The sequence below is a fragment of the Penicillium cataractarum genome, assembly GCF_028827025.1.
Source record: "Penicillium cataractarum strain IBT 29864 chromosome Unknown utg000007l, whole genome shotgun sequence".
Classification (NCBI taxonomy): domain Eukaryota; kingdom Fungi; phylum Ascomycota; class Eurotiomycetes; order Eurotiales; family Aspergillaceae; genus Penicillium; species Penicillium cataractarum.
Window position 1 is genome coordinate 1,524,008 of NW_026622743.1, and position 24,139 is coordinate 1,548,146.

The 24,139-nt window shown below is 51.3% G+C and overlaps 9 protein-coding genes across 9 annotated transcripts; 4 read left to right on the plus strand and 5 right to left on the minus strand.

Moving 5' to 3' along the window:
- Window positions 1–135: 135 nt before the first annotated feature.
- Window positions 136–1,167, plus strand: N7496_008197 (UbiA family prenyltransferase; the record flags this gene model as incomplete). The annotated part of the gene is made up of 1 exon (XM_056701116.1): window positions 136–1,167. One exon carries the CDS (start codon window positions 136–138, stop codon window positions 1,165–1,167), a length of 1,032 nt encoding a protein of 343 aa, XP_056553179.1.
- Window positions 1,168–2,646: 1,479 nt separating this feature from the next.
- N7496_008198 (GMC family oxidoreductase) lies at window positions 2,647–4,543 on the minus strand (the record flags this gene model as incomplete). The annotated part of the gene is made up of 2 exons (XM_056701117.1): window positions 2,647–4,251; window positions 4,319–4,543. The coding sequence occupies 2 exons, from the start codon at window positions 4,541–4,543 to the stop codon at window positions 2,647–2,649; spliced, it is 1,830 nt and encodes a 609-aa protein (XP_056553180.1).
- A 2,735-nt stretch (window positions 4,544–7,278) lies between these two features.
- N7496_008199 (uncharacterized protein) lies at window positions 7,279–10,705 on the plus strand (the record flags this gene model as incomplete). The annotated part of the gene is made up of 4 exons (XM_056701118.1): window positions 7,279–7,599; window positions 7,698–7,959; window positions 8,022–8,176; window positions 8,237–10,705. 4 exons carry the CDS (start codon window positions 7,279–7,281, stop codon window positions 10,703–10,705), a joined length of 3,207 nt encoding a protein of 1,068 aa, XP_056553181.1.
- A 199-nt stretch (window positions 10,706–10,904) lies between these two features.
- On the minus strand, window positions 10,905–12,366 carry N7496_008200 (FAD-binding oxidoreductase; the record flags this gene model as incomplete). The annotated part of the gene is made up of 2 exons (XM_056701119.1): window positions 10,905–11,894; window positions 11,950–12,366. The coding sequence occupies 2 exons, from the start codon at window positions 12,364–12,366 to the stop codon at window positions 10,905–10,907; spliced, it is 1,407 nt and encodes a 468-aa protein (XP_056553182.1).
- Window positions 12,367–12,998: 632 nt separating this feature from the next.
- On the minus strand, window positions 12,999–15,267 carry N7496_008201 (biotin--[acetyl-CoA-carboxylase] ligase BPL1; the record flags this gene model as incomplete). The annotated part of the gene is made up of 4 exons (XM_056701120.1): window positions 12,999–13,507; window positions 13,566–13,837; window positions 13,887–14,453; window positions 14,504–15,267. The coding sequence occupies 4 exons, from the start codon at window positions 15,265–15,267 to the stop codon at window positions 12,999–13,001; spliced, it is 2,112 nt and encodes a 703-aa protein (XP_056553183.1).
- Window positions 15,268–15,402: 135 nt separating this feature from the next.
- On the plus strand, window positions 15,403–15,907 carry N7496_008202 (uncharacterized protein; the record flags this gene model as incomplete). Its single annotated transcript, XM_056701121.1, has 4 exons — window positions 15,403–15,464; window positions 15,522–15,553; window positions 15,606–15,670; window positions 15,839–15,907. The coding sequence occupies 4 exons, from the start codon at window positions 15,403–15,405 to the stop codon at window positions 15,905–15,907; spliced, it is 228 nt and encodes a 75-aa protein (XP_056553184.1).
- A 202-nt stretch (window positions 15,908–16,109) lies between these two features.
- N7496_008203 (putative mitochondrial genome maintenance protein Mgm101) lies at window positions 16,110–17,066 on the plus strand (the record flags this gene model as incomplete). Its single annotated transcript, XM_056701122.1, has 2 exons — window positions 16,110–16,717; window positions 16,796–17,066. 2 exons carry the CDS (start codon window positions 16,110–16,112, stop codon window positions 17,064–17,066), a joined length of 879 nt encoding a protein of 292 aa, XP_056553185.1.
- A 435-nt stretch (window positions 17,067–17,501) lies between these two features.
- On the minus strand, window positions 17,502–18,530 carry N7496_008204 (uncharacterized protein; the record flags this gene model as incomplete). The annotated part of the gene is made up of 2 exons (XM_056701123.1): window positions 17,502–17,973; window positions 18,034–18,530. The coding sequence occupies 2 exons, from the start codon at window positions 18,528–18,530 to the stop codon at window positions 17,502–17,504; spliced, it is 969 nt and encodes a 322-aa protein (XP_056553186.1).
- A 1,210-nt stretch (window positions 18,531–19,740) lies between these two features.
- Window positions 19,741–22,681, minus strand: N7496_008205 (serine/threonine protein kinase; the record flags this gene model as incomplete). The annotated part of the gene is made up of 2 exons (XM_056701124.1): window positions 19,741–22,029; window positions 22,091–22,681. 2 exons carry the CDS (start codon window positions 22,679–22,681, stop codon window positions 19,741–19,743), a joined length of 2,880 nt encoding a protein of 959 aa, XP_056553187.1.
- Window positions 22,682–24,139: the final 1,458 nt, after the last annotated feature.

The window sequence follows — 24,139 nt, forward strand, 5'->3', positions numbered from 1 at the left end:
AAACATAAATTGATCCGAGGTTCCCTTGATACACTCCCCCCTCACCCCTTCGATCAAACGGTTTTTTTTTCTTTTTTCCGGCTATTTCGGTCCAAAGCTGTACTTTCATGCATAGATCATAGAATGACCACCATCATGGCTACGGACGCCCCAAAGATCCCCCGCCAGCAAGCGGTTAAGCACCCCTTGCCTGTTCAGCGACTTTTGTCTCTATTGAACCACATTTCAGAACAGCCAGGCCACTTCATATATTCAATCTGGCTGTTTACATATAGTGACCTTAAGACCATCATCGCCACTAGCTTTGGCTTTGGTCTACTTACCTCGCTGGGGGCAGCATCCTTCGGGATTGATCCCGCGCCTGCATGGTCAATATGCTTCCAGCGAGTGCCCCTCGCCCTATTATGGACATGGCTGAACCTTCTACCTTTTACGATCGACAATCAGCGCCAACCAGAGGCTATCATGGAAGATTCGCTCAATAAACCGTGGCGAACCATGCCGTCCAAACGCATGACGGCAGAACACGCCCAGGTGGTGATGTTCATTCTCTATGCAATCGCATTAGGTACCAGCATCCGGGTTGGCGGACTCGCACAGTGCATAACGCTCATTGGACTCGGCTTCTGGTACAACGATGCGAGGGGCGCGGATATTAGCTGCATTCTGCGCAATCTCATCAACGGGCTTGGCTTCATGTGCTTCACTTCGGGCGCTGCGCAGCTGGAGCTAGGTCCATCCCAGTGGCAATCATTCATCCGGACAGATGGACTGGGTCTACCATGGCTGGCCATCATTGGCGCGATCGTCTTTACCACCGTCCAGACCCAGGATATGTATGACCAGGCCGGAGATAGTGCTCGAGGCCGGAAGACGCTGCCTCTGGTGATTGGTGATGCTAGCGCACGCTGGGTAACAGCTGCAACCATGGTGTTTTGGGGCATCGTTAGTCCTTGTTACTGGGGTTGGCTGCGGACTGGCCGGAGCGGGGTCCTGTTCTGGGGCGGGGCCTACATGGCAGCCCTTGCATGCATCATCGCCGGTCGTACTTTGACGCTGCGCTCCGTCCCTGCTGACAAGAAGACCTTCTTGTTGTGGAATTTGTGGTTGGTCAGTCAATACGCGCTGCCGCTGTGCGCTGGGCTCGGACGAGCAGGTGGGGTGTGAAGAAATAACCACGCCAGTCCATGGTGCAACAGAGGAGAATCAGTGAGGGGTTAGAAGGGAAAGAACAATTGGAGAAGAGAAGAATGATTGGAGAGGGGCCAGAAGTCTTTCGATGGGCCAATTGGCGTTCTCGATGGCCATACGAGGGCTATTTCATTCGGAAAGGAAAGGTGGGTTTTTGCCCTAACCTAGAAGGTTCTTGTCTTTGTTAACCTCGATCTCCTGTTCTTATTCCTTATTTGTTGGTTTCCCTCTGCCAGTTTTTTTTTCCCTTTCTTCGTTCAAGCTCTTTCCCTATTTGATTCTACTTGCATGTCCTTGTTTTTTTATTATCATTTTCTTCCTTTACTTCGAGGTCCCTTCGCCGTGTTTCGTGTCTAGTTTGTTGACCTCGGAGCAAAGAGTTGAAATTGGGCGGAGCTCCTTTTTTTCGCGGGCGAATAGCCCTGCTATGCTATGCATGATGATACGATGAATTTTTACTACTACAGCATAGATTGCTCAGTCGTTAGCGTGAATTATCTTAGACGAAGGAAATGAATTTTTGTTGACGGCGCTAAAACAATCTTAACACGTTTTCATATTCGGCCAGGTCCGGGGTGCCTGTTTGAGATAAGTTTTGTGCGAGTCCGTTGAAAGTCTGTTTACGAAAAAGTACTTGATGCTCCGTGTTTAGTTGCATGCACTGTACTTCGTCTGTGCGAACGGGACGTTGGCGCGCTTCGACGGATCTTAGCGCCATGCCCTAACGCACATCGCCATGCACGATTCAGGTTCCCTGCATCGACTGCAGCCTGGATATTGCCAATCAATTGACTCAATTGCGACCCGGGTCCGACAGAGTAAAAAGCCACCAACGAACCGAGAGCGACTTGGCATGTCTCAAAGTGCTTATGGATCAAAAGATCCTAGCTGTTAATCCCGCGTCAGCCTGGGGGATGTACTTCTGCGCACAGTCCACCGTTGCATAGAGTATAACATAACCGTAGCACGAAGTCCTCCGTATATTTGGGGGCCAGGGCCATCACCCATGGAACCCGGTTGCATGGCGCTAAAATAGTCTTAAGAGTGCATTCTGCACACCCCTGCTAGCCACGAGGGGAAATGGTATCCGGGATTCTAGTTAAGGATCGCCCGCAGCAGATACTGCAAAGGGCAATACCCTTAGCGTGTAATTTAGCGTCGGAGAATAAAAAAAATACAATAAAGAGCGGGAAGATCATAATGGAAGATCAAACAAGTGGGAAAATCACATATTGACAATCCATCCATATGGCTTCCGAAATGTCTCTGCTTTGAGCCTATGATCCATCACTGTGGAGATTTGACTTCGCTTTCTAATTATTCTTCCTTCACGGCGTGGTCTTCCCTCCGCACTATGTGGGCCGCCCCCTCAATTGCCAACTCACTCGACGACGAACTATAGGTCAATTCTCTGGAAACTTGCCATCCAAAAGGTGTAACCAGCCATGTGCTCCGTTACTCTTCGGCTTCGGATCTAATCAGCTCCGCTGTTTTTTCAGCCACGGCGTAAACCGTTGACATGATGTTGGCCGCGGGGATCAGCGGGAAGATACTGGCGTCGCACACCCGAAGGTTAGTCGTGCCATACACTCGAAGTCGTTCGTCAACGACTCCCCCACTCTCCCTCGGGAGCATAGCTGCTGTCCCGCAGGAATGATAGGTGGTGGTGGCCGTATCGCGAATGTATCTCTTAGCGCTGTCTAGATCGGTCAAGAAGGCGTCGGGATGATTACGACGCCCATTGGGCTTGAGAAATCGCGCCAGTGGCTCGGCCTTGTGCAATCTTTCCAGGTCCAGCAGATTGCGCGAAAAGAGGTCCAAGTCCAACGGGTGCGACAAGTAGCGTGGGTCGATCGCGGGCTTGTCCCTTGGATCCGCTGAGGAGATGTGGACGTGCCCGCGGGAGAACGGCATACTTTGAATCAGACCCAGACTCAGAAAGTTTCCGGGAAGCAGATCTTGCCCCACGAAGCTCTTGCCGCTTTCGTGCAAGTTCGCCTGGGCCAGGAACATGACATTCGAACAAGTTGGAGCCTTGGGCTGGACGAATATCTCGCGAATTGCTTCTCGGCGACTGTCCGGCTCCGAAAGGAACTGATCCATGTACGTGGCCATGCTTTCCTGACTACCCTCGGGTCCGTTAAATTCACGGACCGGCATATAGGCGCCAGATTGCACTCCACCACTTGCCATTGGACCAGCCTGGTGCTCCGTGTATAGCTGCATGGCGGCTTGCAGCGCGGTCGGCTCCCGTCGCAGTAAAGGGTCGCCAGTGTGGATTCCTTCAGCGACCTCGAAGCTAATCCCAGTCATCAAATGATCCTGGAGGTTTTCGCCCACATTTGGATTATCCACCACAACCGGGATGTTAAATTGGCGGAGGATCGACGCGTTTCCAATCCCGGATAGTTCCAGAAGCTTGGGGGTATTGAGGGCCCCTGCGGAGACAATCACCTCTCGCTTAGCGATTATTTGGTGGAGTTCACCCTGAATCATTGTCTCGACTCCGGTTGCCGTCGCATCGCGGGTTTCACCCGTAGCAGGCTTGAACAGAACCTTGTGTACAAGTGCCTCGGTTATGATGCGGACACTGGGCCGCTGCATCGCGGGCAAGCCATAGCCCAACGCGGCATAACTTCGTGTCTTGGTGTCGGCATCCACGGATGCCATTGTACTATATCCTCCAGTAGAATCGCCGGAGAAAGGATCAGAGGTGACTCCGTAGCCGATGGACTCGAAGGTCTCAACCCAGGCTTTGGATAAAGGGTCTTGAGCCACGGCCGGAAAGGAGACCTTGAGAGGTCCCGAGGATCCATGATTCTCTTTGTCCACCCAGCTTAGACCAATATGCTCCTGAGTCGCCTGGTCTGGCAGCTGGAGTGTGTAAGACTTCTTGTAGAATGGCTGTAACGCTTCCCATGTCCAGGTGGTGGCTCCTAGTTTGGACCATGCATCAATACCTGCCTTTGTAGGGGCAATGAAGGCTTGCCCGTTGATTCCTGATGATCCACCAAGGAGTTTTCCCTGCGGTTCTTTGATGCATCGGTTTCCCAGTGTGGCCTACAAGGTGCGATCAGATACCACTTTTTGATTGAAACTCGAGAAGCAAAAATAAATGATGTCTTACCTGAGGGCTCGTCTTGTATTGCCAATCCACATCTGACCCCATCAGAGAGGTCCAAAGAGCAGGAATGTTGACTCGAGGATCTTGAGTCGTATCTCTACCAGCTTCCAAAACCACAACAGTAGTGCTGGGGTCCTCGGATAGCCGCGCAGCCATGACCAAGCCAGCCGTTCCTCCTCCGACGATGACATAGTCTGCCTCCATAGGGACTGAACTTGACGTAGACATGTCTGGCGTAGAACTTTGTGTCGAACAGTGCAAGTGTAGAGAGATGAGGGGATACAAAAGGGCAAGGTTTCGCCTCGTCCAACGATCTGCCCCGCTGTGTATGGTGGGGTGATCGCGCGGCTGTTTGGAGCAGAATCGAACGATGGGTCTACCTAGTCTGTTGAGGTGAGTAAGCTTGTTCTCTAATAACTCTCCACATACAATAGAGTATCTATTCGAACAATGAAAGTTATGACCTGTATATAACCTGGGTATAAGCACTATCTTTTGACTGTGAAGTATAGGTCGTTCGGCGATCATTCCATATCACCATTCCCATCGCTTTTATCATGCCCCTCAATAATTCCGTGCTTCATTCACGGCCATTGGTCGGAAATACAACTCCCACTCCCACCAGATGTCGATCTGCCTAGTCCATATCTCGATCGGATCGGGGTCGACTGCGAGTACCGAACAGTCATTACTGTCATAGCCATTGCCAAGGCATCTATCGATGCTGCCATATTATGGTGATCCATGCATATCATCCTAGGTCCTGATTTAACCTCCAAGTGCTGAGATAGGTCTCTCTACCAGGGTTACGGCTAAGACTTGGAGTAGTTTGGTAGTACCCAGGAATCCCAGTGTCCGTGGACGATAAGCGCCAATTGCTCAAACTCAATTTTCTAATTTTCTAAGGCAGAAAGTCCGGCAGAATCCACATAACCTACAGAAGAGAAAAGACAAGAGAAAATAGAAGGAAAGGGATAGTCAAATCGGTACTACAGTAATAGCATCACCCTGGCCTAAAGAAGAAGGCATCAGGGCAAAGTCGATAAACTGACCAATTATGGGGTTTGAGCAATTGGCGTTTATCGTCCGCCCCAGTCCAGTCCGGGGAGGATGGACTATCCCCATAGAAAGTTAATTATTGATTTCCAACCGTGGGTTGCTCTCTTACTCTCTCCCAGAGATCTCTACCCAGCGATCTTACCCATTGCCTCGTATTCGTCTGAGGAGAGAAACCCCACAATCTAAGATGATAGTTTTGCTGATAAGAACATAATAATAGTCGATTGCGATCATAACTATTTCCCTCGCTTATAGCGATATGCCCCTCCATCCCCTCCTTCCTCCAGTCATCGAGGGGCAGTCGGCCAAGCTCCGGCCGCAGTTTGGGCAACTTGGCAAGTGGTTAGTTAGGGCAAGGATCTCCTGGGGAGGCGGGAAATGGCACTACATGACGGCGTTGATGTACGTAGAACGTTTCAAGTCCATTTCTGACGCCTTTTCTAACTGCTTAAGTTAGATCCTGCAGCCGAAGATCTGAGTACGAAAGACGGAGCAAGACTTTTAAGGTCAGTCCTTCGTAACTCGATTTAACCACTGCGTCTTCTTTCATGAAGAGGCGGATCGATTGTTTTTGGAGTGTCGCGGGCGACGGTATTCTCCACAATTTCCTCCCCACTGAAGCCTACCATCGCCTCATTTTGACCATTCAGGGGCAACGATGCGCTCGCTCCCCCCAAAGGAACTGGTTCTTTGGGTCGCGTCGTCCCGAAAGCCGGTTCTAGCGGACGGTAACCGACCGGTCGAGAACTATGACATCTAGAGGGTCTGCTAACTATATACTGGTAGTGCTACCACCCAAGGGCCAGATGGCTTGGAATGAGGGGGTCAATTAACAATGCTCACGATCTTGAGTGGAAGGATTCCAGGCAATAGTGGCAAATTAGTCGAATAAGGATCCTCCCATAACTCCTGGACAAATTCGTTGCTCTGTGCGCCCCCCAGGTCCACTACACCAAGACAGGCTCACACGTGTCGGTTGTCAAAAGCACCTGCGGTCCTGCGCCACACGCGGAAGATCAAGCAAGGGGATGAGCCAAAACGAGCAAACGCGAGGTGCCAAGAGTGAGTTAGGATACAGCGTCTGGCGAATATAACAGTCGCAATCAGTTCGATAGCGCCGTTAAACGTCCAGTTTTTGTGTTCTTCTAAGGAGACGAGACAGCGGGTGGAGTCTTCTTCTTTCACGCTAGCGAGTCGCTGAAGATGATTATTGGAGTGGATTGGCCTTGAGAGTTACCTATTGCGAAGATTAGCGTCTGTAAATGACCCAGCGCTATGGCTAGAAAAAGCAATCATTTAGCGGTGGCCGTTCCAAAGGATTCAGACTGCAGAGCATCGAGGACGACATTGACAAATCGGATACTGTGTACTTCGTACGATTGTCGTAGGCAATATTTCGGAGATACAACTCCGTTTCTTTGTGACGAGTTCTGGCCACTCTGAGCAGTTCCTGGATATCAAGCATATTTCACCAACCACCGACCTAATTACAACCAAAATTAGATCATGAAAGATGCCAACCTGGGATAACGGTTTTCTTCCCGTCTTCACCTCCCCAGTGACCTGATTCTCCAACTATTGTCTTCAATTGTGGCTCGAGAGAGGGGCGGCACACCCGCGCATTAGCGCCCTCCCGGAAGGTTATAGTGTAGACCCGCATCACTGCCTGCGTTGCAGCCACTGACTCTTCACTCGACAATCCCTGTCATTTCTTCTTCAAGCTGCTCGGCACAGATCACAGGCTAGCAGCCATGCCATGAAACAGTGAAAAAAAGCATTGAGGTCGAATCTCCTTTCTCCCCCTCGAGAGGCCTTCATATCACCATTCCTTCCCAACCTCCGCCTCGACTTCCTGTCTCCGGCCTAGCTTTCTCTATCTTTTCCCACCCCTGCGAGCTCCGAAAATGGCTATTTCCAATGATGTCGAGCCATGGGCCGAGGGCGCAGAGAAATACAGAGGACAACGCCTATTACCCCACGTTATTGACTATTACGCCCATCATGAGCCCGATCGCGTTTTCGCCGCCATTTCCGAGTCCGAGAGCGTTGCCAGTGGCTTTCAGGACATCTCTATGAAGACAATGGCCACCGCTATCGATCATATGGCTTGGTGGCTTCAACGGACCTTGAAAGGTAGCAAGAAACGACGGACCTTGGCCTACATTGGTGCGGCCGACTTGCGATATGCGATTGTGCTGCTGGCAGCTATTAAATGTGGATGGAGGGTATGTCTGACGCTCAGACGAGCGAAATGAAAATCTTGAAGCTCTCTCCCCAATTGCACAGGATGATCTAATTTTAATATATTTTTCTCTACTTATAGACAATTTTTATCTCGCCGCGCAATCCCGCCATCCTCAACCTCGGCTTACTCCAGCAGGTCGACGTCAGTGCGCTTCTATACGCAGACGTCTTACGGTCAATGGCGAAAAGCTTGCAGAAATTCGATCCCTCCATGTCCTGCAAGCAGGTCCCTTCATTGGCTGATCTGGTCAAATCCCAAGCTCCACCATACCGCTTCGAGGCTTCCTGGCACGATTTGAGAGATGAAAAGTGCTTGATTTTACATTCATCCGGGTCGACAGGTATAGCGATGATCTAACCTGGTTACGTTGCAGAGCTCTATCTAATCAATTGAAATATATAGGACCTCCAAAACTCGTTTATCTCACCCACTATACATTCTCATGCACCGATAATGACCCCAAGGTACCCGTGCCAGAGGGCCGGCAACTGCAAAATGCGGCGCAATTTCACTTTGATCCGCCTGGGCGCTTTTATTCTTGCTTCCCACCCTATCATGTGAGATCGCATACTGTGGCGTTCTCATCAACTTGGAAGCTAACTCTTGATATGATTTAGATGGCTGGCGTGCAGTCATTTACACTTTTACCAGCTTTCTCACAAACGGCGACAGTTATCATGGGTCCACCTATGATGCCACCTAGTGGATTCTTGGTGGATTCAATCATGAAACAGCAGGACGTTCGAGCTCTTTACCTGCCCCCATCTGTTATTGAACAGTGGGCAATCGAGCCGGCCGCCTACAAACAAGCAGAGAATCTAGATTTTGTGCTTTACAGTGGCGGGCCATTGGCGAACAGTGTTGGAAACCGCCTCGACGAGATCACGGATGTCTGCCAAATGTATGGTTCAGTTGAGATGGGCCAGATTCAAATGCTCGTGCCCAATCCGGGCGAGTGGGATTACTTGGAACCAAATCCCGCCGAGGAATGCGACTTCCAGGAAGTAGATGAAGGCGAGGGCGTCTACGAGCTGGTGTTGCACCCTGACAAGAAGTTTATCGGCCAGCGATCTCTCGCCCACACCTTCCCCGATGTCACGGGCGAGTGGCGGACCAAGGACTTGTTCAAGCCTCACCCATCGAAGCCCGGACTGTGGCGCTTCCACTCACGCACTGACGATATTATCGTGTTGGCCAGCTCCCATAAAGTATGGCCTATTCCCATGGAGACTACCTTGGCTGGTGATCCCCTCATTGGTGGTGCTTTGATGGTCGGCAATGGCCGTCCTGAAGTACTTCTTCTAGTTGAGCCACGGCCCGGACCGCAGGTGGACCGAATGAGCAAAAAAGAGTTCATCGACGCTATTTGGCCTACGATTGCAAAAGCAAACGCGAATGCACCCGAGTACGGCAAAATCCGCCGGTCACGAATCGTCCTCAGTCAGCCTAATCTGGGATTCTTCCGAGCACCCAAGGGAACCATTTCGCGGCAGCCAACAGAGTCGCTGTACGCCGAGTACATCGCTGCTGCCTTTATTGACGGTACCACCGACGAACAGAGCGAGATTGGCATTTTGGAGAATCACTGGCTTGATGAGGCTAAGAGATTTATCGGCTCCGTGGTGCACGACATCCGACCGGAAATTACACTGAAAGAAAGCGATGATTTCTTCGTTGCTAAGGCCATGGACTCGCTCACCGTGCTTGAGCTCGGTCAAAAGCTACGATTGGGTTTGATTCGACGCATGAACCCGGAAAAGAACACAATAAACTTTTGGCTACGCACAATTTTCGAAAATCCTTCCATTGAGGCTCTGGCCAAAGCCACCCTTGATTCTGTCATTGGCAAAGGAGACTTTGACGAATACAGTTCCCGGAGTTTCAACGCGGAGCACGTTTTGGAGGAATGCGTGGCTCAATTACCGGAGCCTAGTGGACTGGAGCCAGAGCTTGAACTTCCCACTGAGGATATCAAGGTTGTTCTGCTCGGTTCTCGGGGCCGCCTGGGCCCTTACATTGTCAGAGACTTGCTGAACGACCCCCGTGTGGCCGGTATCAAGTGTCTGGATCGAGGTGGCAGCGGCCAAACTGAATTCCAACGCCGAGTCGATGAACTCGGCATTGACGTGGAGGCTAGTAACGCGCGCTTGCAGTTCATCTCTATAGAACTCTCCCATCAAAACCTGGGTCTCTCCCAGAATCAGATGGCTGAAATTCTGAACCACGCTGATGTGATTATTCACAATGTCTGGGCTGTCAACTTTGCGCTATCACTGTCTTCATTCAAACCCGAGATGCTGAAGAGTCTCAACACTGTCATTGAGATCGCAAACAAGGCTCCATCACGACCTCGCATTGTCTTCGCATCGAGCACAGGTACCGTATCCGCCTGGGCCAAAGCCGTAGCTCCGAACGTCCCTGTCCCGGAGGAAGTCATCAAGTGCGCCAGCGCCGCGACACTAACCGGCTACGCCCAATCCAAGCACGTCGCAGAGCGACTACTAGCGACCGCCGGTGCCAAGCTTAAAATCCCCATTTCAATCCTACGTATTGGCCAGATCGCCGGCCCAACCACAATCGGCGACGGCGGGAAATGGGAAAGCCACGACTGGATGCATTCGCTCGCCATCCTCTCCAAGGCCTGTGGCTTGGTTCCCTCCGAGGTGGCGGAAATCGACTGGATCCCCGTCGATCAAGTCTCACGTATCGTATCCGATATCACGCTCCAGGAGAAACACGAAGGCGAAACTGGGACGCCCTTTGTTCAACTATACAACGTCGTGCACCCGCGACCAATTCAGTTCTCCATTTTCGCGGATGCCCTGCAATCGTGTATTTCTTCGTCGCGGCAGGTGGGATTCCACGAGTGGGTTGATCACCTGGCGAGTCTGACGCCGGATAAGCTTTCCAAGGAAGCAGGGGCTGAGAAGACGCGCATTTTGCCCTTTTTCCAGGCTGTTGTTGAAGAACAGTATCCCAAGTTTGCGCTCGAGAAGGCTAAGAGAGCTAGTTCGATGATGGCGGAGATGGAGCCTATTGATAAGGAAATGTTGGCGACGTGGTGTCAACAGTGGACGAAGACTTAGAGAGATGTGGATTTTGGGATGATGATCTACCCGTTGACTTGATCAAGGGGGTATAACGATTTATGAATAGCGTTATGATTAAGCACTTGATTCGCGAAATACAAACTTAATCATGGGTCTTTGAAGGAACATGCAAAGAATTACATTCGCAAGGCGAGTAGGTGGTAGTTCTGTAGTATTTGTATCTCGCAGACAATCCTCAGTTCCATGGTCTCCAGAAGAGGCCCGTCGGATCCCAAACGCCGGCTAGTCTCTTCAACTCTGCCACCCTGTGCTCAGCAAACAATTCCCCCGCGTCAATTTCTGGGCCCATGTTATTTAGGATTGTGCGCGGGAACTCCGTGGTCTGTGTGTTTTGCCTGTACAGAGCTTTTATTCCAGCGGCAAAGTCTTTCGCAGCTGGCGTGGTCTCTGTTTCGTTGAACCAACTGATAACCAATGCCTGAATTCCTCTATCGCGAACATCACAATATCGGACTCGCCCTTCTGCCGTGTCCTGGATCTCAAGTTGCTTTTGAGTATTGGAGCTACTCAACACTAGGGTCGTACGTTTCGCATCGTCGTATTGTGTGGTGAAATCAAGCCATTTCCTAACTGCAGCTATGATGGTCTCTGCTTGCGTCTTTTTGAGCCAAGCAGACTGAATGTCTTTGAACCCGCCATGGATGTTCATGTGATTGAGTCCATCGTTTAGCGTGGAGAGCGGAGTAAAGACAGTCTGTGAAGTAATCGCCTTGGCGATTGTTCCCTCTTCGAATAGGATTGAAGTGAGTCCCTCTGCCTCTTCTGGCGGCCCAAAATAGGTAACTGTAAGGACACTCAGCGGTGCTCCCGGTTTGGGGGCAGTCGGTGGTGCTCTCGCACAAACCAATGACACGACCATAGGTGGAGGAGGGGGCTGTAATTTATCAAACAAACCCGCAGCAAGTTCAATCTCCGAAGCAGGAAAGATGAGTCTGCGAATCCAAGCTCCATTTTCAGATAGTCGAAGGGACTTGAGAGGAAAAATTCTCATTGTCAATGAGGTAACCACACCAAGCCCGTTGCCTGCTCCGCACAGTGCATTGAATAGTGCAAGATCGTCACCAGTCGACGAAGGAGTCAATTCCACGATTCTCTTGTCCGAAGTAACAAGACGGATGGAAAGCACATGGTCGATCATCATTCCATGTAGTCCAAACAAAGTTGGCTTTTAACGAAGTGAATTAGCTATACAGTCTTCGGTACGCAGTTGGGCGACTTACATTTCCGCCTCCCAAGATACACCCAACAACACCAACAGCATTGCTGTTAGGCCAAGTGGTGTAGAATCCTTGTTCAGTGCATGCCTTGATCAAGTCGCTCGTCACGGCTCCACCCCCCACTGTGACAGTGTGATGATCGCTATCCACTTCGACCTTGTTGAATCTTTTCAAATCAAGATACAGGGTCTTGGACGTGATTGGGGATAAGAATCCATGGCCCCCGCCAGCAGGTAATAGCTGCAGTGCATGGTCACGGGCACAGTCTATCGCTTTGAGAATGTCTTGCTCAGAATTTGGAATAATTGTGAGTGCAGGGCGCTCATTAATGTTGGTGAAAGACCATCTAGAGATGGATTCATGGATCGACTTGGAATAGTCCGGGGCGATTATATCGCCTTCGAGCTGGATTTCGCTCATTTTCTTCGTTGCCTTGATAATTGACTGAATAACAACGGATGAGGTGAGAAAGAGGGATAGGAATGAGTTGACATAAGAAGATGTCAGCGTCGGAGGTCACAGAACTAGCCCGCCTGCTGACGGTGCAGGGTAAGGTTTAGGGGACGTGCAACTCCTTAATGTAGTTAGGTCATGTGCTAAGCTTAGATCGCCACTGATTAGTATCGTGGGGCGTATTTAGGCTTACTAAAATATGTTGGGCCATATAATATTATAAAGGGAATATCCATCTAGACATGAACCAATGAGCTTCCACATAATGAGGCGGACCGAGGATTACAAGTAAGTCAATCTGGAGCTACGAACCAATGGAACACGATTCTTGAGATTCTAGATCCATTCAGGCGTCCCGCATTACCCGGCTGAGCTGTTACATACTTACTTCAGAAAGAAGTCAGAATCCATAATTACGAAATGGATCTATCTGTCGCTTCTTCGGAATATATGGTGAGAATGAGGTACCAGAGACGAGTTAAGAGTGAATGAGAAAAATGATGCGAAACATCATCCATACAAAAAGTATTTTCAATATTCGTAATCTGTGAACGATGAGGTTGTTCAAGACTCCACATAACATATCTTCTGAACAAGCTTTACACTTTCCGCTTCAACAATCCGCGGAAGAAATCAAAGCTGTTGCTATCACTTTGCAACTGCCAGACCCGGCCAGTCGGGCGATCATTCCAACCAAGTTCCTCCGCAAGCAGCAGACCATAGTCGCGAGTGATACCTTGGATTCGAGCACGAGCACCACCCTCTTCTTCCAAAGTAACAATCTGGTGCATGTGTAGCCAGTCTTCATAGTACATCGCTTCAAAGCCACGGTCAAAGCCTGTCCGAAGGAACCGCGTGTACAGATCTTCAAATGTGGTAAGAATACGTGCGAGAAGCTTCTCCAATGTGATGGGTGAAGCGGCCGCGGCGCCGGGGGAGGCGTATTTTGCGGCGAGAGCTGTGAGGGCCGTGGTAGGGGAGGCATTTGTGGCGTTGATGCCGATCCCGACAACGGAGATATATTCGTTGGACATGAAGTGCGAGTTGATGAGGATACCGCAGATCTTGGTGTATCGCTTTTGCTCAGGATCTTCCGGGTCAAGAGCATCTAGAGATATGTGTCAGTACGAAAAGAATGGTTCATCGCACGAATCTCTCCAACATACAGATATCGTTTGGCCATTTCAGCTTGACCGGAAGATTCTCGTAGCCCTTGGCGTAGCTCTTGATACCCTTCACCACGGCCATGGCAGACAGATACTGGATGAATACCACCGGGGCAGACTGAATCTTCTCGATTGGGTGCCGTACAACTGTTGAGAAAATCAATGAGCCGGCGGGTGAGATCCAGACGTTGGAGCCCCGTCCACGTCCAGCAACCTGGACTGTTGCCGTGGCCGTGAACCCATTGGGTAGCCGGCGAAGCAGTTGTGTGTTTCTAAAGAGAATCAGAATCTAGTCAAACGAAAGCATCGGGCAGCACTTACTTTTCCATGATTGTGTTAGTACTTGTAATGACCTCGCCGTACATCAGATTAGATCCAAACTCTGATGCGCCCTCCTTCGATTCGGACTGATACTGACGAAGGTTGGCGTAAAACGCATGGTGGTTGAAATAGGGTGTCAGCTTGGAGGAGGGCACATCATCGTGAATCACAAGGCGCTTAATTATTTCCTTATAATCAATAATCCCCTCGCTGGATTTCGAAGAATCATCAGGTAGAGCATTCTCCAGGTCATTCAAATTCCAGGTTCCCGGTCGCTCGATGCGGAACGTATCATTTTCATCTTTCAGATATTCCTTTCCGTTCTCATTGGTCAAAGCGGGAGCAAGCAAGGACAAAATCTCCAATGGCCCCTCGGCATCAAGACCAGAGACATGCAAAGACGATAGCGAGGGAACAGTCGTAGAATCTTGTGCCACCTGAAGTCCCAATTTGGAAAGACATGCCTTGAGGAAGTCTGTACGCTCCTTATCGTCAGCGGTCAGCGCGTCAACGACCTCTTTATATTCAGGGCCGTTCGCTTTGGGGTCAAGGTTCACCGCCGCGAATCTAGACAAAAAGTTAGTAGTGGGCGGTTCTATCGCATAGATGACACATACTCTGGATGCGGCCCCGTCAAGATAGCCGCGCCATCTCCGACTTTGCAGTAGACAACAGCAGCAGCGCCCTCGCCTGGGTCGACATTAAGCTTCTCAGAGTAGCTAGCCAATACCTCCACACCCTTGTCCTTCAACAGCGGAGCATCTACAAAGACACCTCCACCATTGTAGTAAGACCTGAAATGTGTAGGCACCGTGCCGATACTCAAAGCTTCCTTGGAAACGTCCAGTCCGGCCGCCCTCGCGCCAGCCTCGCTGTGATAGACGAAACCAGGGAATGCACCTCCCCGACAAGTTCCTGGGTAGAAACCCAACTCGCGGTCCCCAATGACCTCCATAGTCTTATCGCCGACCTCAAACTCGCATCTCTTGCACCCATAGTAGCCGCCCGCACAAAAACCGAGGTACTTTCCACCGCGGCGCACAAATTGAGCAATGCGCCGATTCCCCTCGCCATTGAGCGTTCGTCCATATCCCAAATCTGCTCCACCGGGTATCACCAGCAAGGCACAGGTTGCCGTCCACGGCTCCTTCAGGAGCATGTCGCCCGTCACGGGGGTGACTGCATAGTTGGGGGCTAACAGGCGGCGCAAGGTGTAGAGGCAGTGGCGGACTGAGTCAACGGTCGTTCCGGTTCCTGTCGGGCCATTATCGGTCAGAAAACGGCTGAGTTGCCAGGCAGAGTGAGTGAGCGAACCGGAATAGACCAGGACATTGAGTCTCTTGCCCGTGAGGTTGGCATTGTTGCCAGTGGGCGTCGCCATTGTTGATGGAGGGGGAAATGATGGGAATGCTGGGGATGGCCGATAAGATAAATCCATTTCTCCCGCCGAGGCCAACCGACCATCTCTCCGAGTCTCCGATCGCTTGCACATATTACGATATCACGAGTTGAGGCCATGTCGAATAACGCAGAACAGCCCAAGATTGTCCCTGAAGACGATGATGAGCCGGATGATTGGTATTTGAATTTGCTACGAAGCATATGGGTTGATCTGGGAAGCTAAGACTGTTGCAGGGACAAGCGCATCTATAGCACAGGGTGCCACAGTGAGTAGCCTCGAGCTTCCTTTCTCGAAATTTGAAAGCTAATACATAACAGCCGAGCAAGACAAGATGAATGACTGCTATTATGCAAAGAAAGACTGGCGCGCATGCAGCAAAGAAGTGAGTTTGATCTGGCATCTGGTGCCATCCGCTTGCGAGTCCCCAAAACCAACCTCCAATATACATCAATACCTTGTTTCGATACCCCTTTGTCGCATTTTACCCGGAATACTCACTCCAAGCGAATATCCTCCCTTTTCAAACGGACTGTCCTAACAATCACTGCAGATGGAGGCCTTTCGCGAATGTTGGAAGCGCAAGGGCAATGACGAGCGAACACAAACCAAGGATGCATGAAGCATCATCAGCATAGCTGAAGACCAGCCTGTACAATAAATCCCCAACTCAATTGATACACGATCGCCTCTCACGACTCATCTGGCTACGCCGTTCCTCGTAGACTCAATCTTGCCATCCCGTTAGGTATCACGTGACGCTCCATATCGCAGTGACTTCACAGCTTGCAGCTCTCCAGCTCCTTCCTTTACGTCAACGCACCATGTCAGCACTACGATACCGCGCCTGGCGGGCACTGGAGAATCTCCAGAATGCAACAGCCCTTTCCCAAGCTTCACGTACACGAATCAGCTCCTGCCAGCCCTCCCACCTCATCACCAAGCGCGCCATTACCTACAGCTCAACGCGATCCCAAACCCCAACCAACAACAACAACGGCGCAACCAGCCAGACACCCCGAACTACCTCCTCAACAACATCTTCCCCCTCATCCTCTTCCAACCAAGCATCCCGCGTCGCCGCGCCGACCCCCAACCGTACGACGACAGATAACATCTCCAAGAGCGGACTTGCCGATAAACCACTCGAGCTCGAGGCTGCGCCAGAGGAAAAAATCGACTGGACACGTTCATTCCACGGTCTTTCTGCGGAGCCCTTCCCCAAAGAAGCGGCCGACATTTTGTTGGCCGAAACTGCCCCGGAGGAAGTCGAGATTAAGCCCGATGGAATCGTCTACCTCCCCGAGATCAAGTACCGCCGTATCCTGAACAAGGCTTTCGGACCGGGTGGATGGGGTCTCGTTCCACGCAGTGAGAGCATTGTCACTCCGAAGACGGTGACGAGAGAGTATGCGCTTGTTTGCAATGGCCGGTAAGAAATCACATCCTTTACCGGGGCCTTCGAAGCCCAGGTACTCTGATCTCACGCTAATCAACTTGTTTATTCTAGACTTGTCTCCGTCGCCCGCGGTGAGCAAGACTACTTCTCTCCCGATGGCATTCCCACGGCTACCGAGGGATGTCGATCTAATGCGCTGGTGCGATGCTGCAAGGACCTCGGCATTGCCAGTGAACTCTGGGATCCGCGCTGGATCCGGAAGTACAAGGCGAAGTATGCGCGTGAGGTCTTTGTGGAGCATATTGTCAGCAAGAAGAAGTCAAAGATTTGGACCCGCAAGGATGATCCCGTTGGGTATCCCTGGAAGGAGAGTGGCAGGTAAGGTGGCCATACCGATGGAGTGATCATTGATGGTGTACGGCCTTCTTTCCATAAGAGGGCCCAACGGCGGCTAGGTCGTCTGGGCCTTTTGTAATATATATGTACCTCTTTTCAATTACCACGTGTTGGTATCAGGTAGAGGTTGGAATGGACTATCTCTACTTTTGATTCTCGTTGGACAGCTGTGTTTTGGTATGCTCTGCGCTGGCTAGTTGAGGCTTTGCGTCCGAGCAAGACTGTCGCACTCCATTTTAAAGTATTTAAACCGAATTTTACCTTGGCCAGTAGAATTTTTTACCCTGGAATAGGTACGATATGCCATACGATCTATACACATTTGGGCTACTACACACAACAGATCACGATCCATAGACATACATTAAAGATATCCATACATATTATGATTCACTTTAACTCATCTCCATCAATATCCTCCTCACTGCAGAACAATAGCAGCCCCCAACCCCATAGCCGCCATCACAATCCCAGCAACAGCCCCAATCCCATTCCACCCATGGCGTCCACCAACCAACCTCACCGCGGCATTCGACGTCGCCGCCGCAGTGCCAGTAGCGTTCCCTGCCTTAGACCCCGTCGCCGACGCCGAAGCCGAGCTCGCGCTCGCCAAGTCCGATTCATGATGCAGCAAGGTAATCATAGGCACGTACGAGATAGCCGAGTAAGTGCTCTTCTCAAGACGGTTGAAAGTATGCGTGTCAGTCTCGGTAGTGTAAATGGTAGTCGTTGGCTCTTCTCTAACGTAAGTGCGCGTGTGCGTGCCGTGGGTGTATGTCTCCGTTACCTCGCCGTACTCGTAGTTGTAGCCTGTGTAGGATTGACAGCCCCATGTGAGCTTGTAGTCTGAGACGATGGAGTAGCAGCCGCCGAGGAGGTCGGGGATGAATGAGCTGTATCGAGTTAGTTAGAATGATTGTACCAGAGTGTTTGTACTCGGCTGTCTATCTTACCTAGGACAGCAAACAGCCATAGTCTGCTGCGGCTCAAGATTATCCCTCAACAGCGTAGCAGGATCGTCCCACGTTGCTGTCGCATAATAATAAGACATGGGGTCCGAGGTACTAATCGTCACAGTCGGCGTCGCACTCAGTATCCCCGACGAAGTGAGGGAACTGCTAGCATCGCGCGCCGCAACGCCAATAGTCTCCCACCCCGAGGGACAGTACAGGCCCGGTGAGTAGTAGCCTCCCATGCCCGCCCAGCCAGCTTCAGTGGGCGGATCGGGGAAGGAAGTCGCCGTTGCCGTTGCGGTGGGCATGCAGTCTTCAAATTTCACTTCGCTGGTGCATTGCACACCGTATTCGAGGTTGACATAGCCGTGATTGACATATCCAAGACCGAGTCGTTCCGATGCAGTGCAGCCTGGGGCTGGGGTGTATGTTGTGGTGAGGGGGGCGTAGTTGGTGAATGTCCACCAGCCGTCGGAGACGGAGATGGGGGTTGTCATGGCTGTGGGAAATATGTTTTTGCTCTGGCAGTAGTGGTGATGTGTGTTTTGGGGATCAACGAAGGATAAGAAGGCTTGATTGATATTGGACCTGAATCATGTTTGCCCTGGGCCCACGAGTCTTATTATACAGTATATCAGGGTCCATTCCATATTCCCACAATTTCGCTTGCACCTCACCCTGGCGGACCTCGCTGCTGTACCCACTAACCACTCAATCCACAACCAAGTTACCAACAGATTCGGAGCCTTGATTCTGTAGCCAAGAAATGAGGCTTAAAGTGCAATCTCCGCCGCGCTCGCCAGACCAAAACTGCCGCCCAGCCCGGCTTGGCAGGGACCAACTTCTAACCAAACCAGTTCAACCGATGGCTGCTAGTGCCTATTCTGGTTAGTAATGTCTCTCAGGGTCGCACGGTGGAAGGGGAAACCCTGGAAAAAGTACACTATGCACTACTACTGTGATCAATTAGTGATTAGTCGACGGGAGGGTCAGGAGCTTCGTCCTTTTATCGTGCTTTAGGGCCAGGGCTAGCGCTGTGTGAGTGGATAGGCTCCAGGCACTATTGGATTTAGGAGGTTGCGTTACATGGAGACGAGGGTTTAGTTAACTAAGGGTTTCATTGAGTCATACAAGACTCAAAGATTGGACTTTGGTTAGTTTAGGTTGTTGCTCTCGTCTAGACTGCTCCGGAGAAGAAAGGGTAGCACACTCCTGAGCTACGGAAGTGACTAACCGCAAAATGTTCAAATTGAGAACGGCTAGCTTCAAGACCGTTGGAGGATATCTCTGACTGTACTTCTCGAGGGATTTCTGACCATAGCGGACATATTGACCGAGGTTTCCTAGTGTCGGTTGGAGGAAAGGTCAATTTTACTAGATAGTTCCTTGATAGTAATTATGAAAGTTGATCATTCTGCATCTTCAGCCAAGACACATGAATATTTGTATGAGATATCATCCACATCATCCATTGATGTATGTAAAATAAAAGAAAGCTTCGATCGACCGATCAACCAGCCATATGGGCCCATATCATACAACACCAAAACCAAAGGAAAGATTTTGAAATCCGACAAGATGAAAAAAGAAAGTAATGCGAACGAACCACCCCCAATCTAGGTATCAACACCGACAATGAAAGAAATGAGTTTTTGTCAAAGAAAGAAAAAGAAAACCGATATCACGGCAAAAATTTCACTGTCGCTTTCATGCTTCGTGCTCACCATACGGCGAGTGCTTCCGGCCATTCTTGAGCGTCGGCGCAGGCGCCTGCGGCTGCGGCGGCGAGTAGATGGATGGCGGGGAGACGGGGTCATACCGGTCCGGCATATCGTACTGGCTGGAAGAGGCGGTGGCACGATCGGGCGTGATACCGTTTAGCGCGACGGAGTCATATGTGCCCTCGTGGCCGTAGTAGGACTGAGCGAAGGAGCCGATGGGGTGGGCGCCGGGTTGGGAAGTAGGTGCGTGAGTAGTGGGTGGCTCATAACGAGTGCTACCGCGGGAGCCCGGGGGCGCGGGGGTGTTGAGAATGGGCACGCCGCTGTGGGAGGGGGTCATGCCGGCTGCCACGGGGGAGAGGGGTGGTGGCATTTGTGCGTCGTCGTCGTGGTATGAGGCGCGCAAGCCGGCCTTGCGGTGGCCGGTTGACAGACCGCGCGAGACGCCGGTGTTGCCATCATACACGCTCAGTTGGTTGCCCTGGTTGGAGGTGTTGGTGGCAGTACGGTAGAGACCATCGTTGCCATCACGGCCGGGGTCGACGGCCGGGACAACGGGTGAGCGGGCATTCAAACGATCTGCGATGGCAGCTTCACGCTGGCTGGCAGCCATGGAACCACGGTGAGTGACGGAGCCGGAATAACGGTTCTGCTCGAAGCCAGTAGTTTGCGCGTCGTAGGTCATCATGCCGCTAGCAGCGGCCGCAGCAGCAGGGGTGAGACCGCCAGCCTGTCCAGAACCATCACGCTTGCCATCCGCACCAGCGGCAGCACCAGCCTGAGCAGACTTGTTATCACCAGTACCGGTAGCACCCTCGGGCTTGTCGTCACCATCATCCTTGGACTCCTCCTCGGGAGCAGCAGCACCGGGAGCCCGAATGGGAACCTTGCGGATAGCCAGAACGAGAGCACACATGAACTTGGAGCGACGGGCAGCACGGACAGTCTCGTTAGACCAGTTAGACTTGTGGCGGATATCAACACGAAGCTCGAGCTTGTCCATGTCGCCGACGCCGACAACCTCGATATTAAAGTCAGGCTGGAAGTCACGGCTGTTGGCCGGGTCGCGAACAAAGACCTCCATCTCCTCGCGCAGTGCCTGGATCTCAGCGAAGCTGGTATCAAAGCTCACGGGCACGGTAAGCTGCTCGTGCATGGCATTGGCGCGGGTGAAGTTATCAATCCACAAACTGTTCAGGATATTGTTGGGCACTTGGGTCATGCGGTGATCACCAACGGTGCGGAAGACACTGAACAGCAGGGAGATACGCTCGACAACGTAGGACTTGTCACCGATGTCGACACGATCACCGATATCGAAGGGATGCTTGACGAATAGGAAAATGCAGGAACCCAAAACTTCCTGGGCGGTAGTGGAGAAGACGAAACTCAGGGAGAGCAGGGAAGTAGCACCGGCAGCAATGACAGTACCGAAACCAGTAGTAACGAACGAAACGAAGACCAAGACACCAACCACGAAGGCGACGGAGAGCAGAAGGTTATCCAGAACGTGAATGGCCTGGTCGACATCGTGCATGCTGTGGTTCAGCGACTTGCGCATACGGCCGAACTCGCTGATTGTGAGGATCATCTCATCCAGACTGACGTCGCCGTTACCATCCTTGTCCAATGCAGCAAAGCACTCCTCGGCTTCCGCCTCGTGGTCAGGTCCCAGAACTTCAACAATGTCTTCCAGGAAGAGCGCATCACGGCCCTCGACGACAAACGACATCCAGATACGGCGAGCCAGCGCCGCGGCACATCGCTTGCGCTCGAGGGCTTCAATAACGATCGAGTGAGTTGCTTGCGGGTTGAACACTTGCTTTCCAGTAAGCTCCGAGGCAACGTTACCAAAGGCAGCAGTCACCTTGTCACCGATGCGGCCGACATTGTGACCGACCTGACGACCAACCTGTTGCATCATACGCAGAGGCATGATGGAGCTGCGCTTGCTGGTCTTACCGGTAGACTGAGCCAGGAGCGAGTCGAAGATGATGGCATCCTCGTCCTTGAACTCGGGACAGTACATGGGGAACATGTTGCGGGAGGCCTCGAAGAGAAGACCAACCAGGTAGACATTGTGCTTGGATTGCTTGATCTTGGTGTCGAATTGCTTGCGGTGGTAGCTGATGGAGATTAGCTGAACGAGGGCCTTTTCGCCTAGGAAAATAAGACTGCAAACAAGCAGGGCGAAAAGAATATTCTTGAGGCTCTTCTCCCAGGACTTGACACTGGTATCATCGCTGGATTGCTTGTTGGGGTTCATGGTCATGATCTATATGATAGCTTGGTCAGTCCTGAAACTGCACATCCCATGATATTGGCGAAAAACATACCGGAAGGAAAGTAACCAGCGAGATAACCGACCACAGCACAATCGTAATAGGGGTCTCCAGAGCCCGCAGAATAAGCGCATACTTGCGCGTTCCGGAACTGACAATACCACACAAGAACTGGAACACGTAGGGAATAAACTTGGCAAAGATCTTGCACACCCACAAGCTCACCCAAACGACCTCAATCCAAGTAAAGAACCAATAGATATGAACACCACCGATCTTCGCATTAGGTGCCACCGTGGCGCCGACGATAATCGGAATCGCAAACATAATGCCAATAGGAACGACATAAATCATGTAACGAGTGACAATAGAAAAGTTGTAGATAGCCTGGTAGATACGGCCCATGCGATTAATCGTTCCATCCTCCGGCGACTCAGAAGGTTTCCCCGTTGCCTCATTGATATCCGTATCCTGACGACGGCGACGACCAGGGCCACTCGTAGCTTCCTTCTCATTATCGTCCTGGAAGCCATTGATAGGCACGGTTGATCCGGCGTGTGAGCCCCATTTCCGGGCACCGTTCTGACCACGGCTGATCGTTTCCGTGAGGGGGATATCAATCGTCACGTCGTTTGGATTCGACATGGCGTCGTGTGGTAAGTCTGGAATTTGTTGAAACCGGTGAGTCGACAATCGCTTCGGTGCGATCCCCAAAGACCCCTTCATCGCAGGAGAGAAAGGGAGCGAGCGGGGGGGGCCGAGTGCCTTTTATGGGATGGAGCTGTAGATCGATGCTACAGCTGGTTGGCCCCGATTGGGTGTCAAGTGGAGGAGAGGTGGCGCTCCTGGGTGGAGAAACACTGGGCGAAGAGAGAAAAAATAATCTCGGCCGTTTGGGGCGGTTGGATTTGAAGGTTTGTGGTTCGTTCGTTTGCTGAGACTCGGACTGGACCAGACCAGGTTACGGGTCTTTTTGTCAAGGCTGAGATCACAGTCTTGCTCTGCCTCTAGGGCCAGCACAATTCAGAACCAGAATTTCGCTGAGACCGTCTTACGTAGCTGCTGGGCCTTTCGGTAGGATGTGGGTGCCGACCAGTGGTTGTTGGCCAGTGGGTAGACGATGATCCTCCACTTGTGTGCGCGAGCGCAGGATTTCGTAGGCTCGACGCGGTGGAGAAAGTGAGATCGGCGACGGCCGAGGCAAGGTAGTGAGAAAAAGCGAGTGTGTGGTACGGGATTGTAGTGACAGAAAACGACCGGCTGAAAGAAGAACTGAAACCCTGGCAAATGAGTCGAGGGGTGTGCACTCGGGGAAAAACGCGAAGTGTGGAGAGAGAAAAAGAGAGAGAGTTGCCCATAAACTCAGCCCTTTGGGCCCTGGAGCAAGCCATTTTCAAGCCACACGGTTTCACCAGCGTTACCACTTACCAGCATGTTCCCCCGAAAAAATGTGAGACGGCCATTCCTTTCGAAGGTCCAGTCCACTAGTTACAGTTAGTACTGGTTAGTTTGTAATGACAGCCGCATTCTTAATGAACTCATGAACTGGTGGTAATGGTCAAACTCGAACTCCATACTCTATTCCTTGATCTATTTAGTGTCTCCTACTATATTAATCTCCGCCCCCCTAATATCCATGCTATTTTTATTTCTACATTCCCTGGCTACACAGTCCGTTCCTGATCCTTTCCCAATTCCTAAAATTCGCCCCTCGTTTTGAATTTCCGTCGTGGCACCCATGGAAACGCAGGTCCACCCGTCTCCACCGGGTGGCTTGAGATCATCATCCAATAATATCACTAGATCTAGGGCTTCCGATTCCAGGGGTCCAATGCCAGGGGGAGGACGAATGAACACAAAAGGTCCGTGTTAAGCACACCATACAGTATGTAGTATCAGTAGAGAGTTCAAGAGAATTGTACTCGACAGGTCTAGACGTGCATCTATCCAAGACGACTGGACAAGTATCCGAGTAGCAATAACAACAATGTCGACTTGACACGTCCACTCGAAATCGGATTCATTTAATAATTCTATGCACTAAGAAAACTCCACTTAAATGATAAAACACCAGATCCATAATCCATCACTCCAGCCCTATGT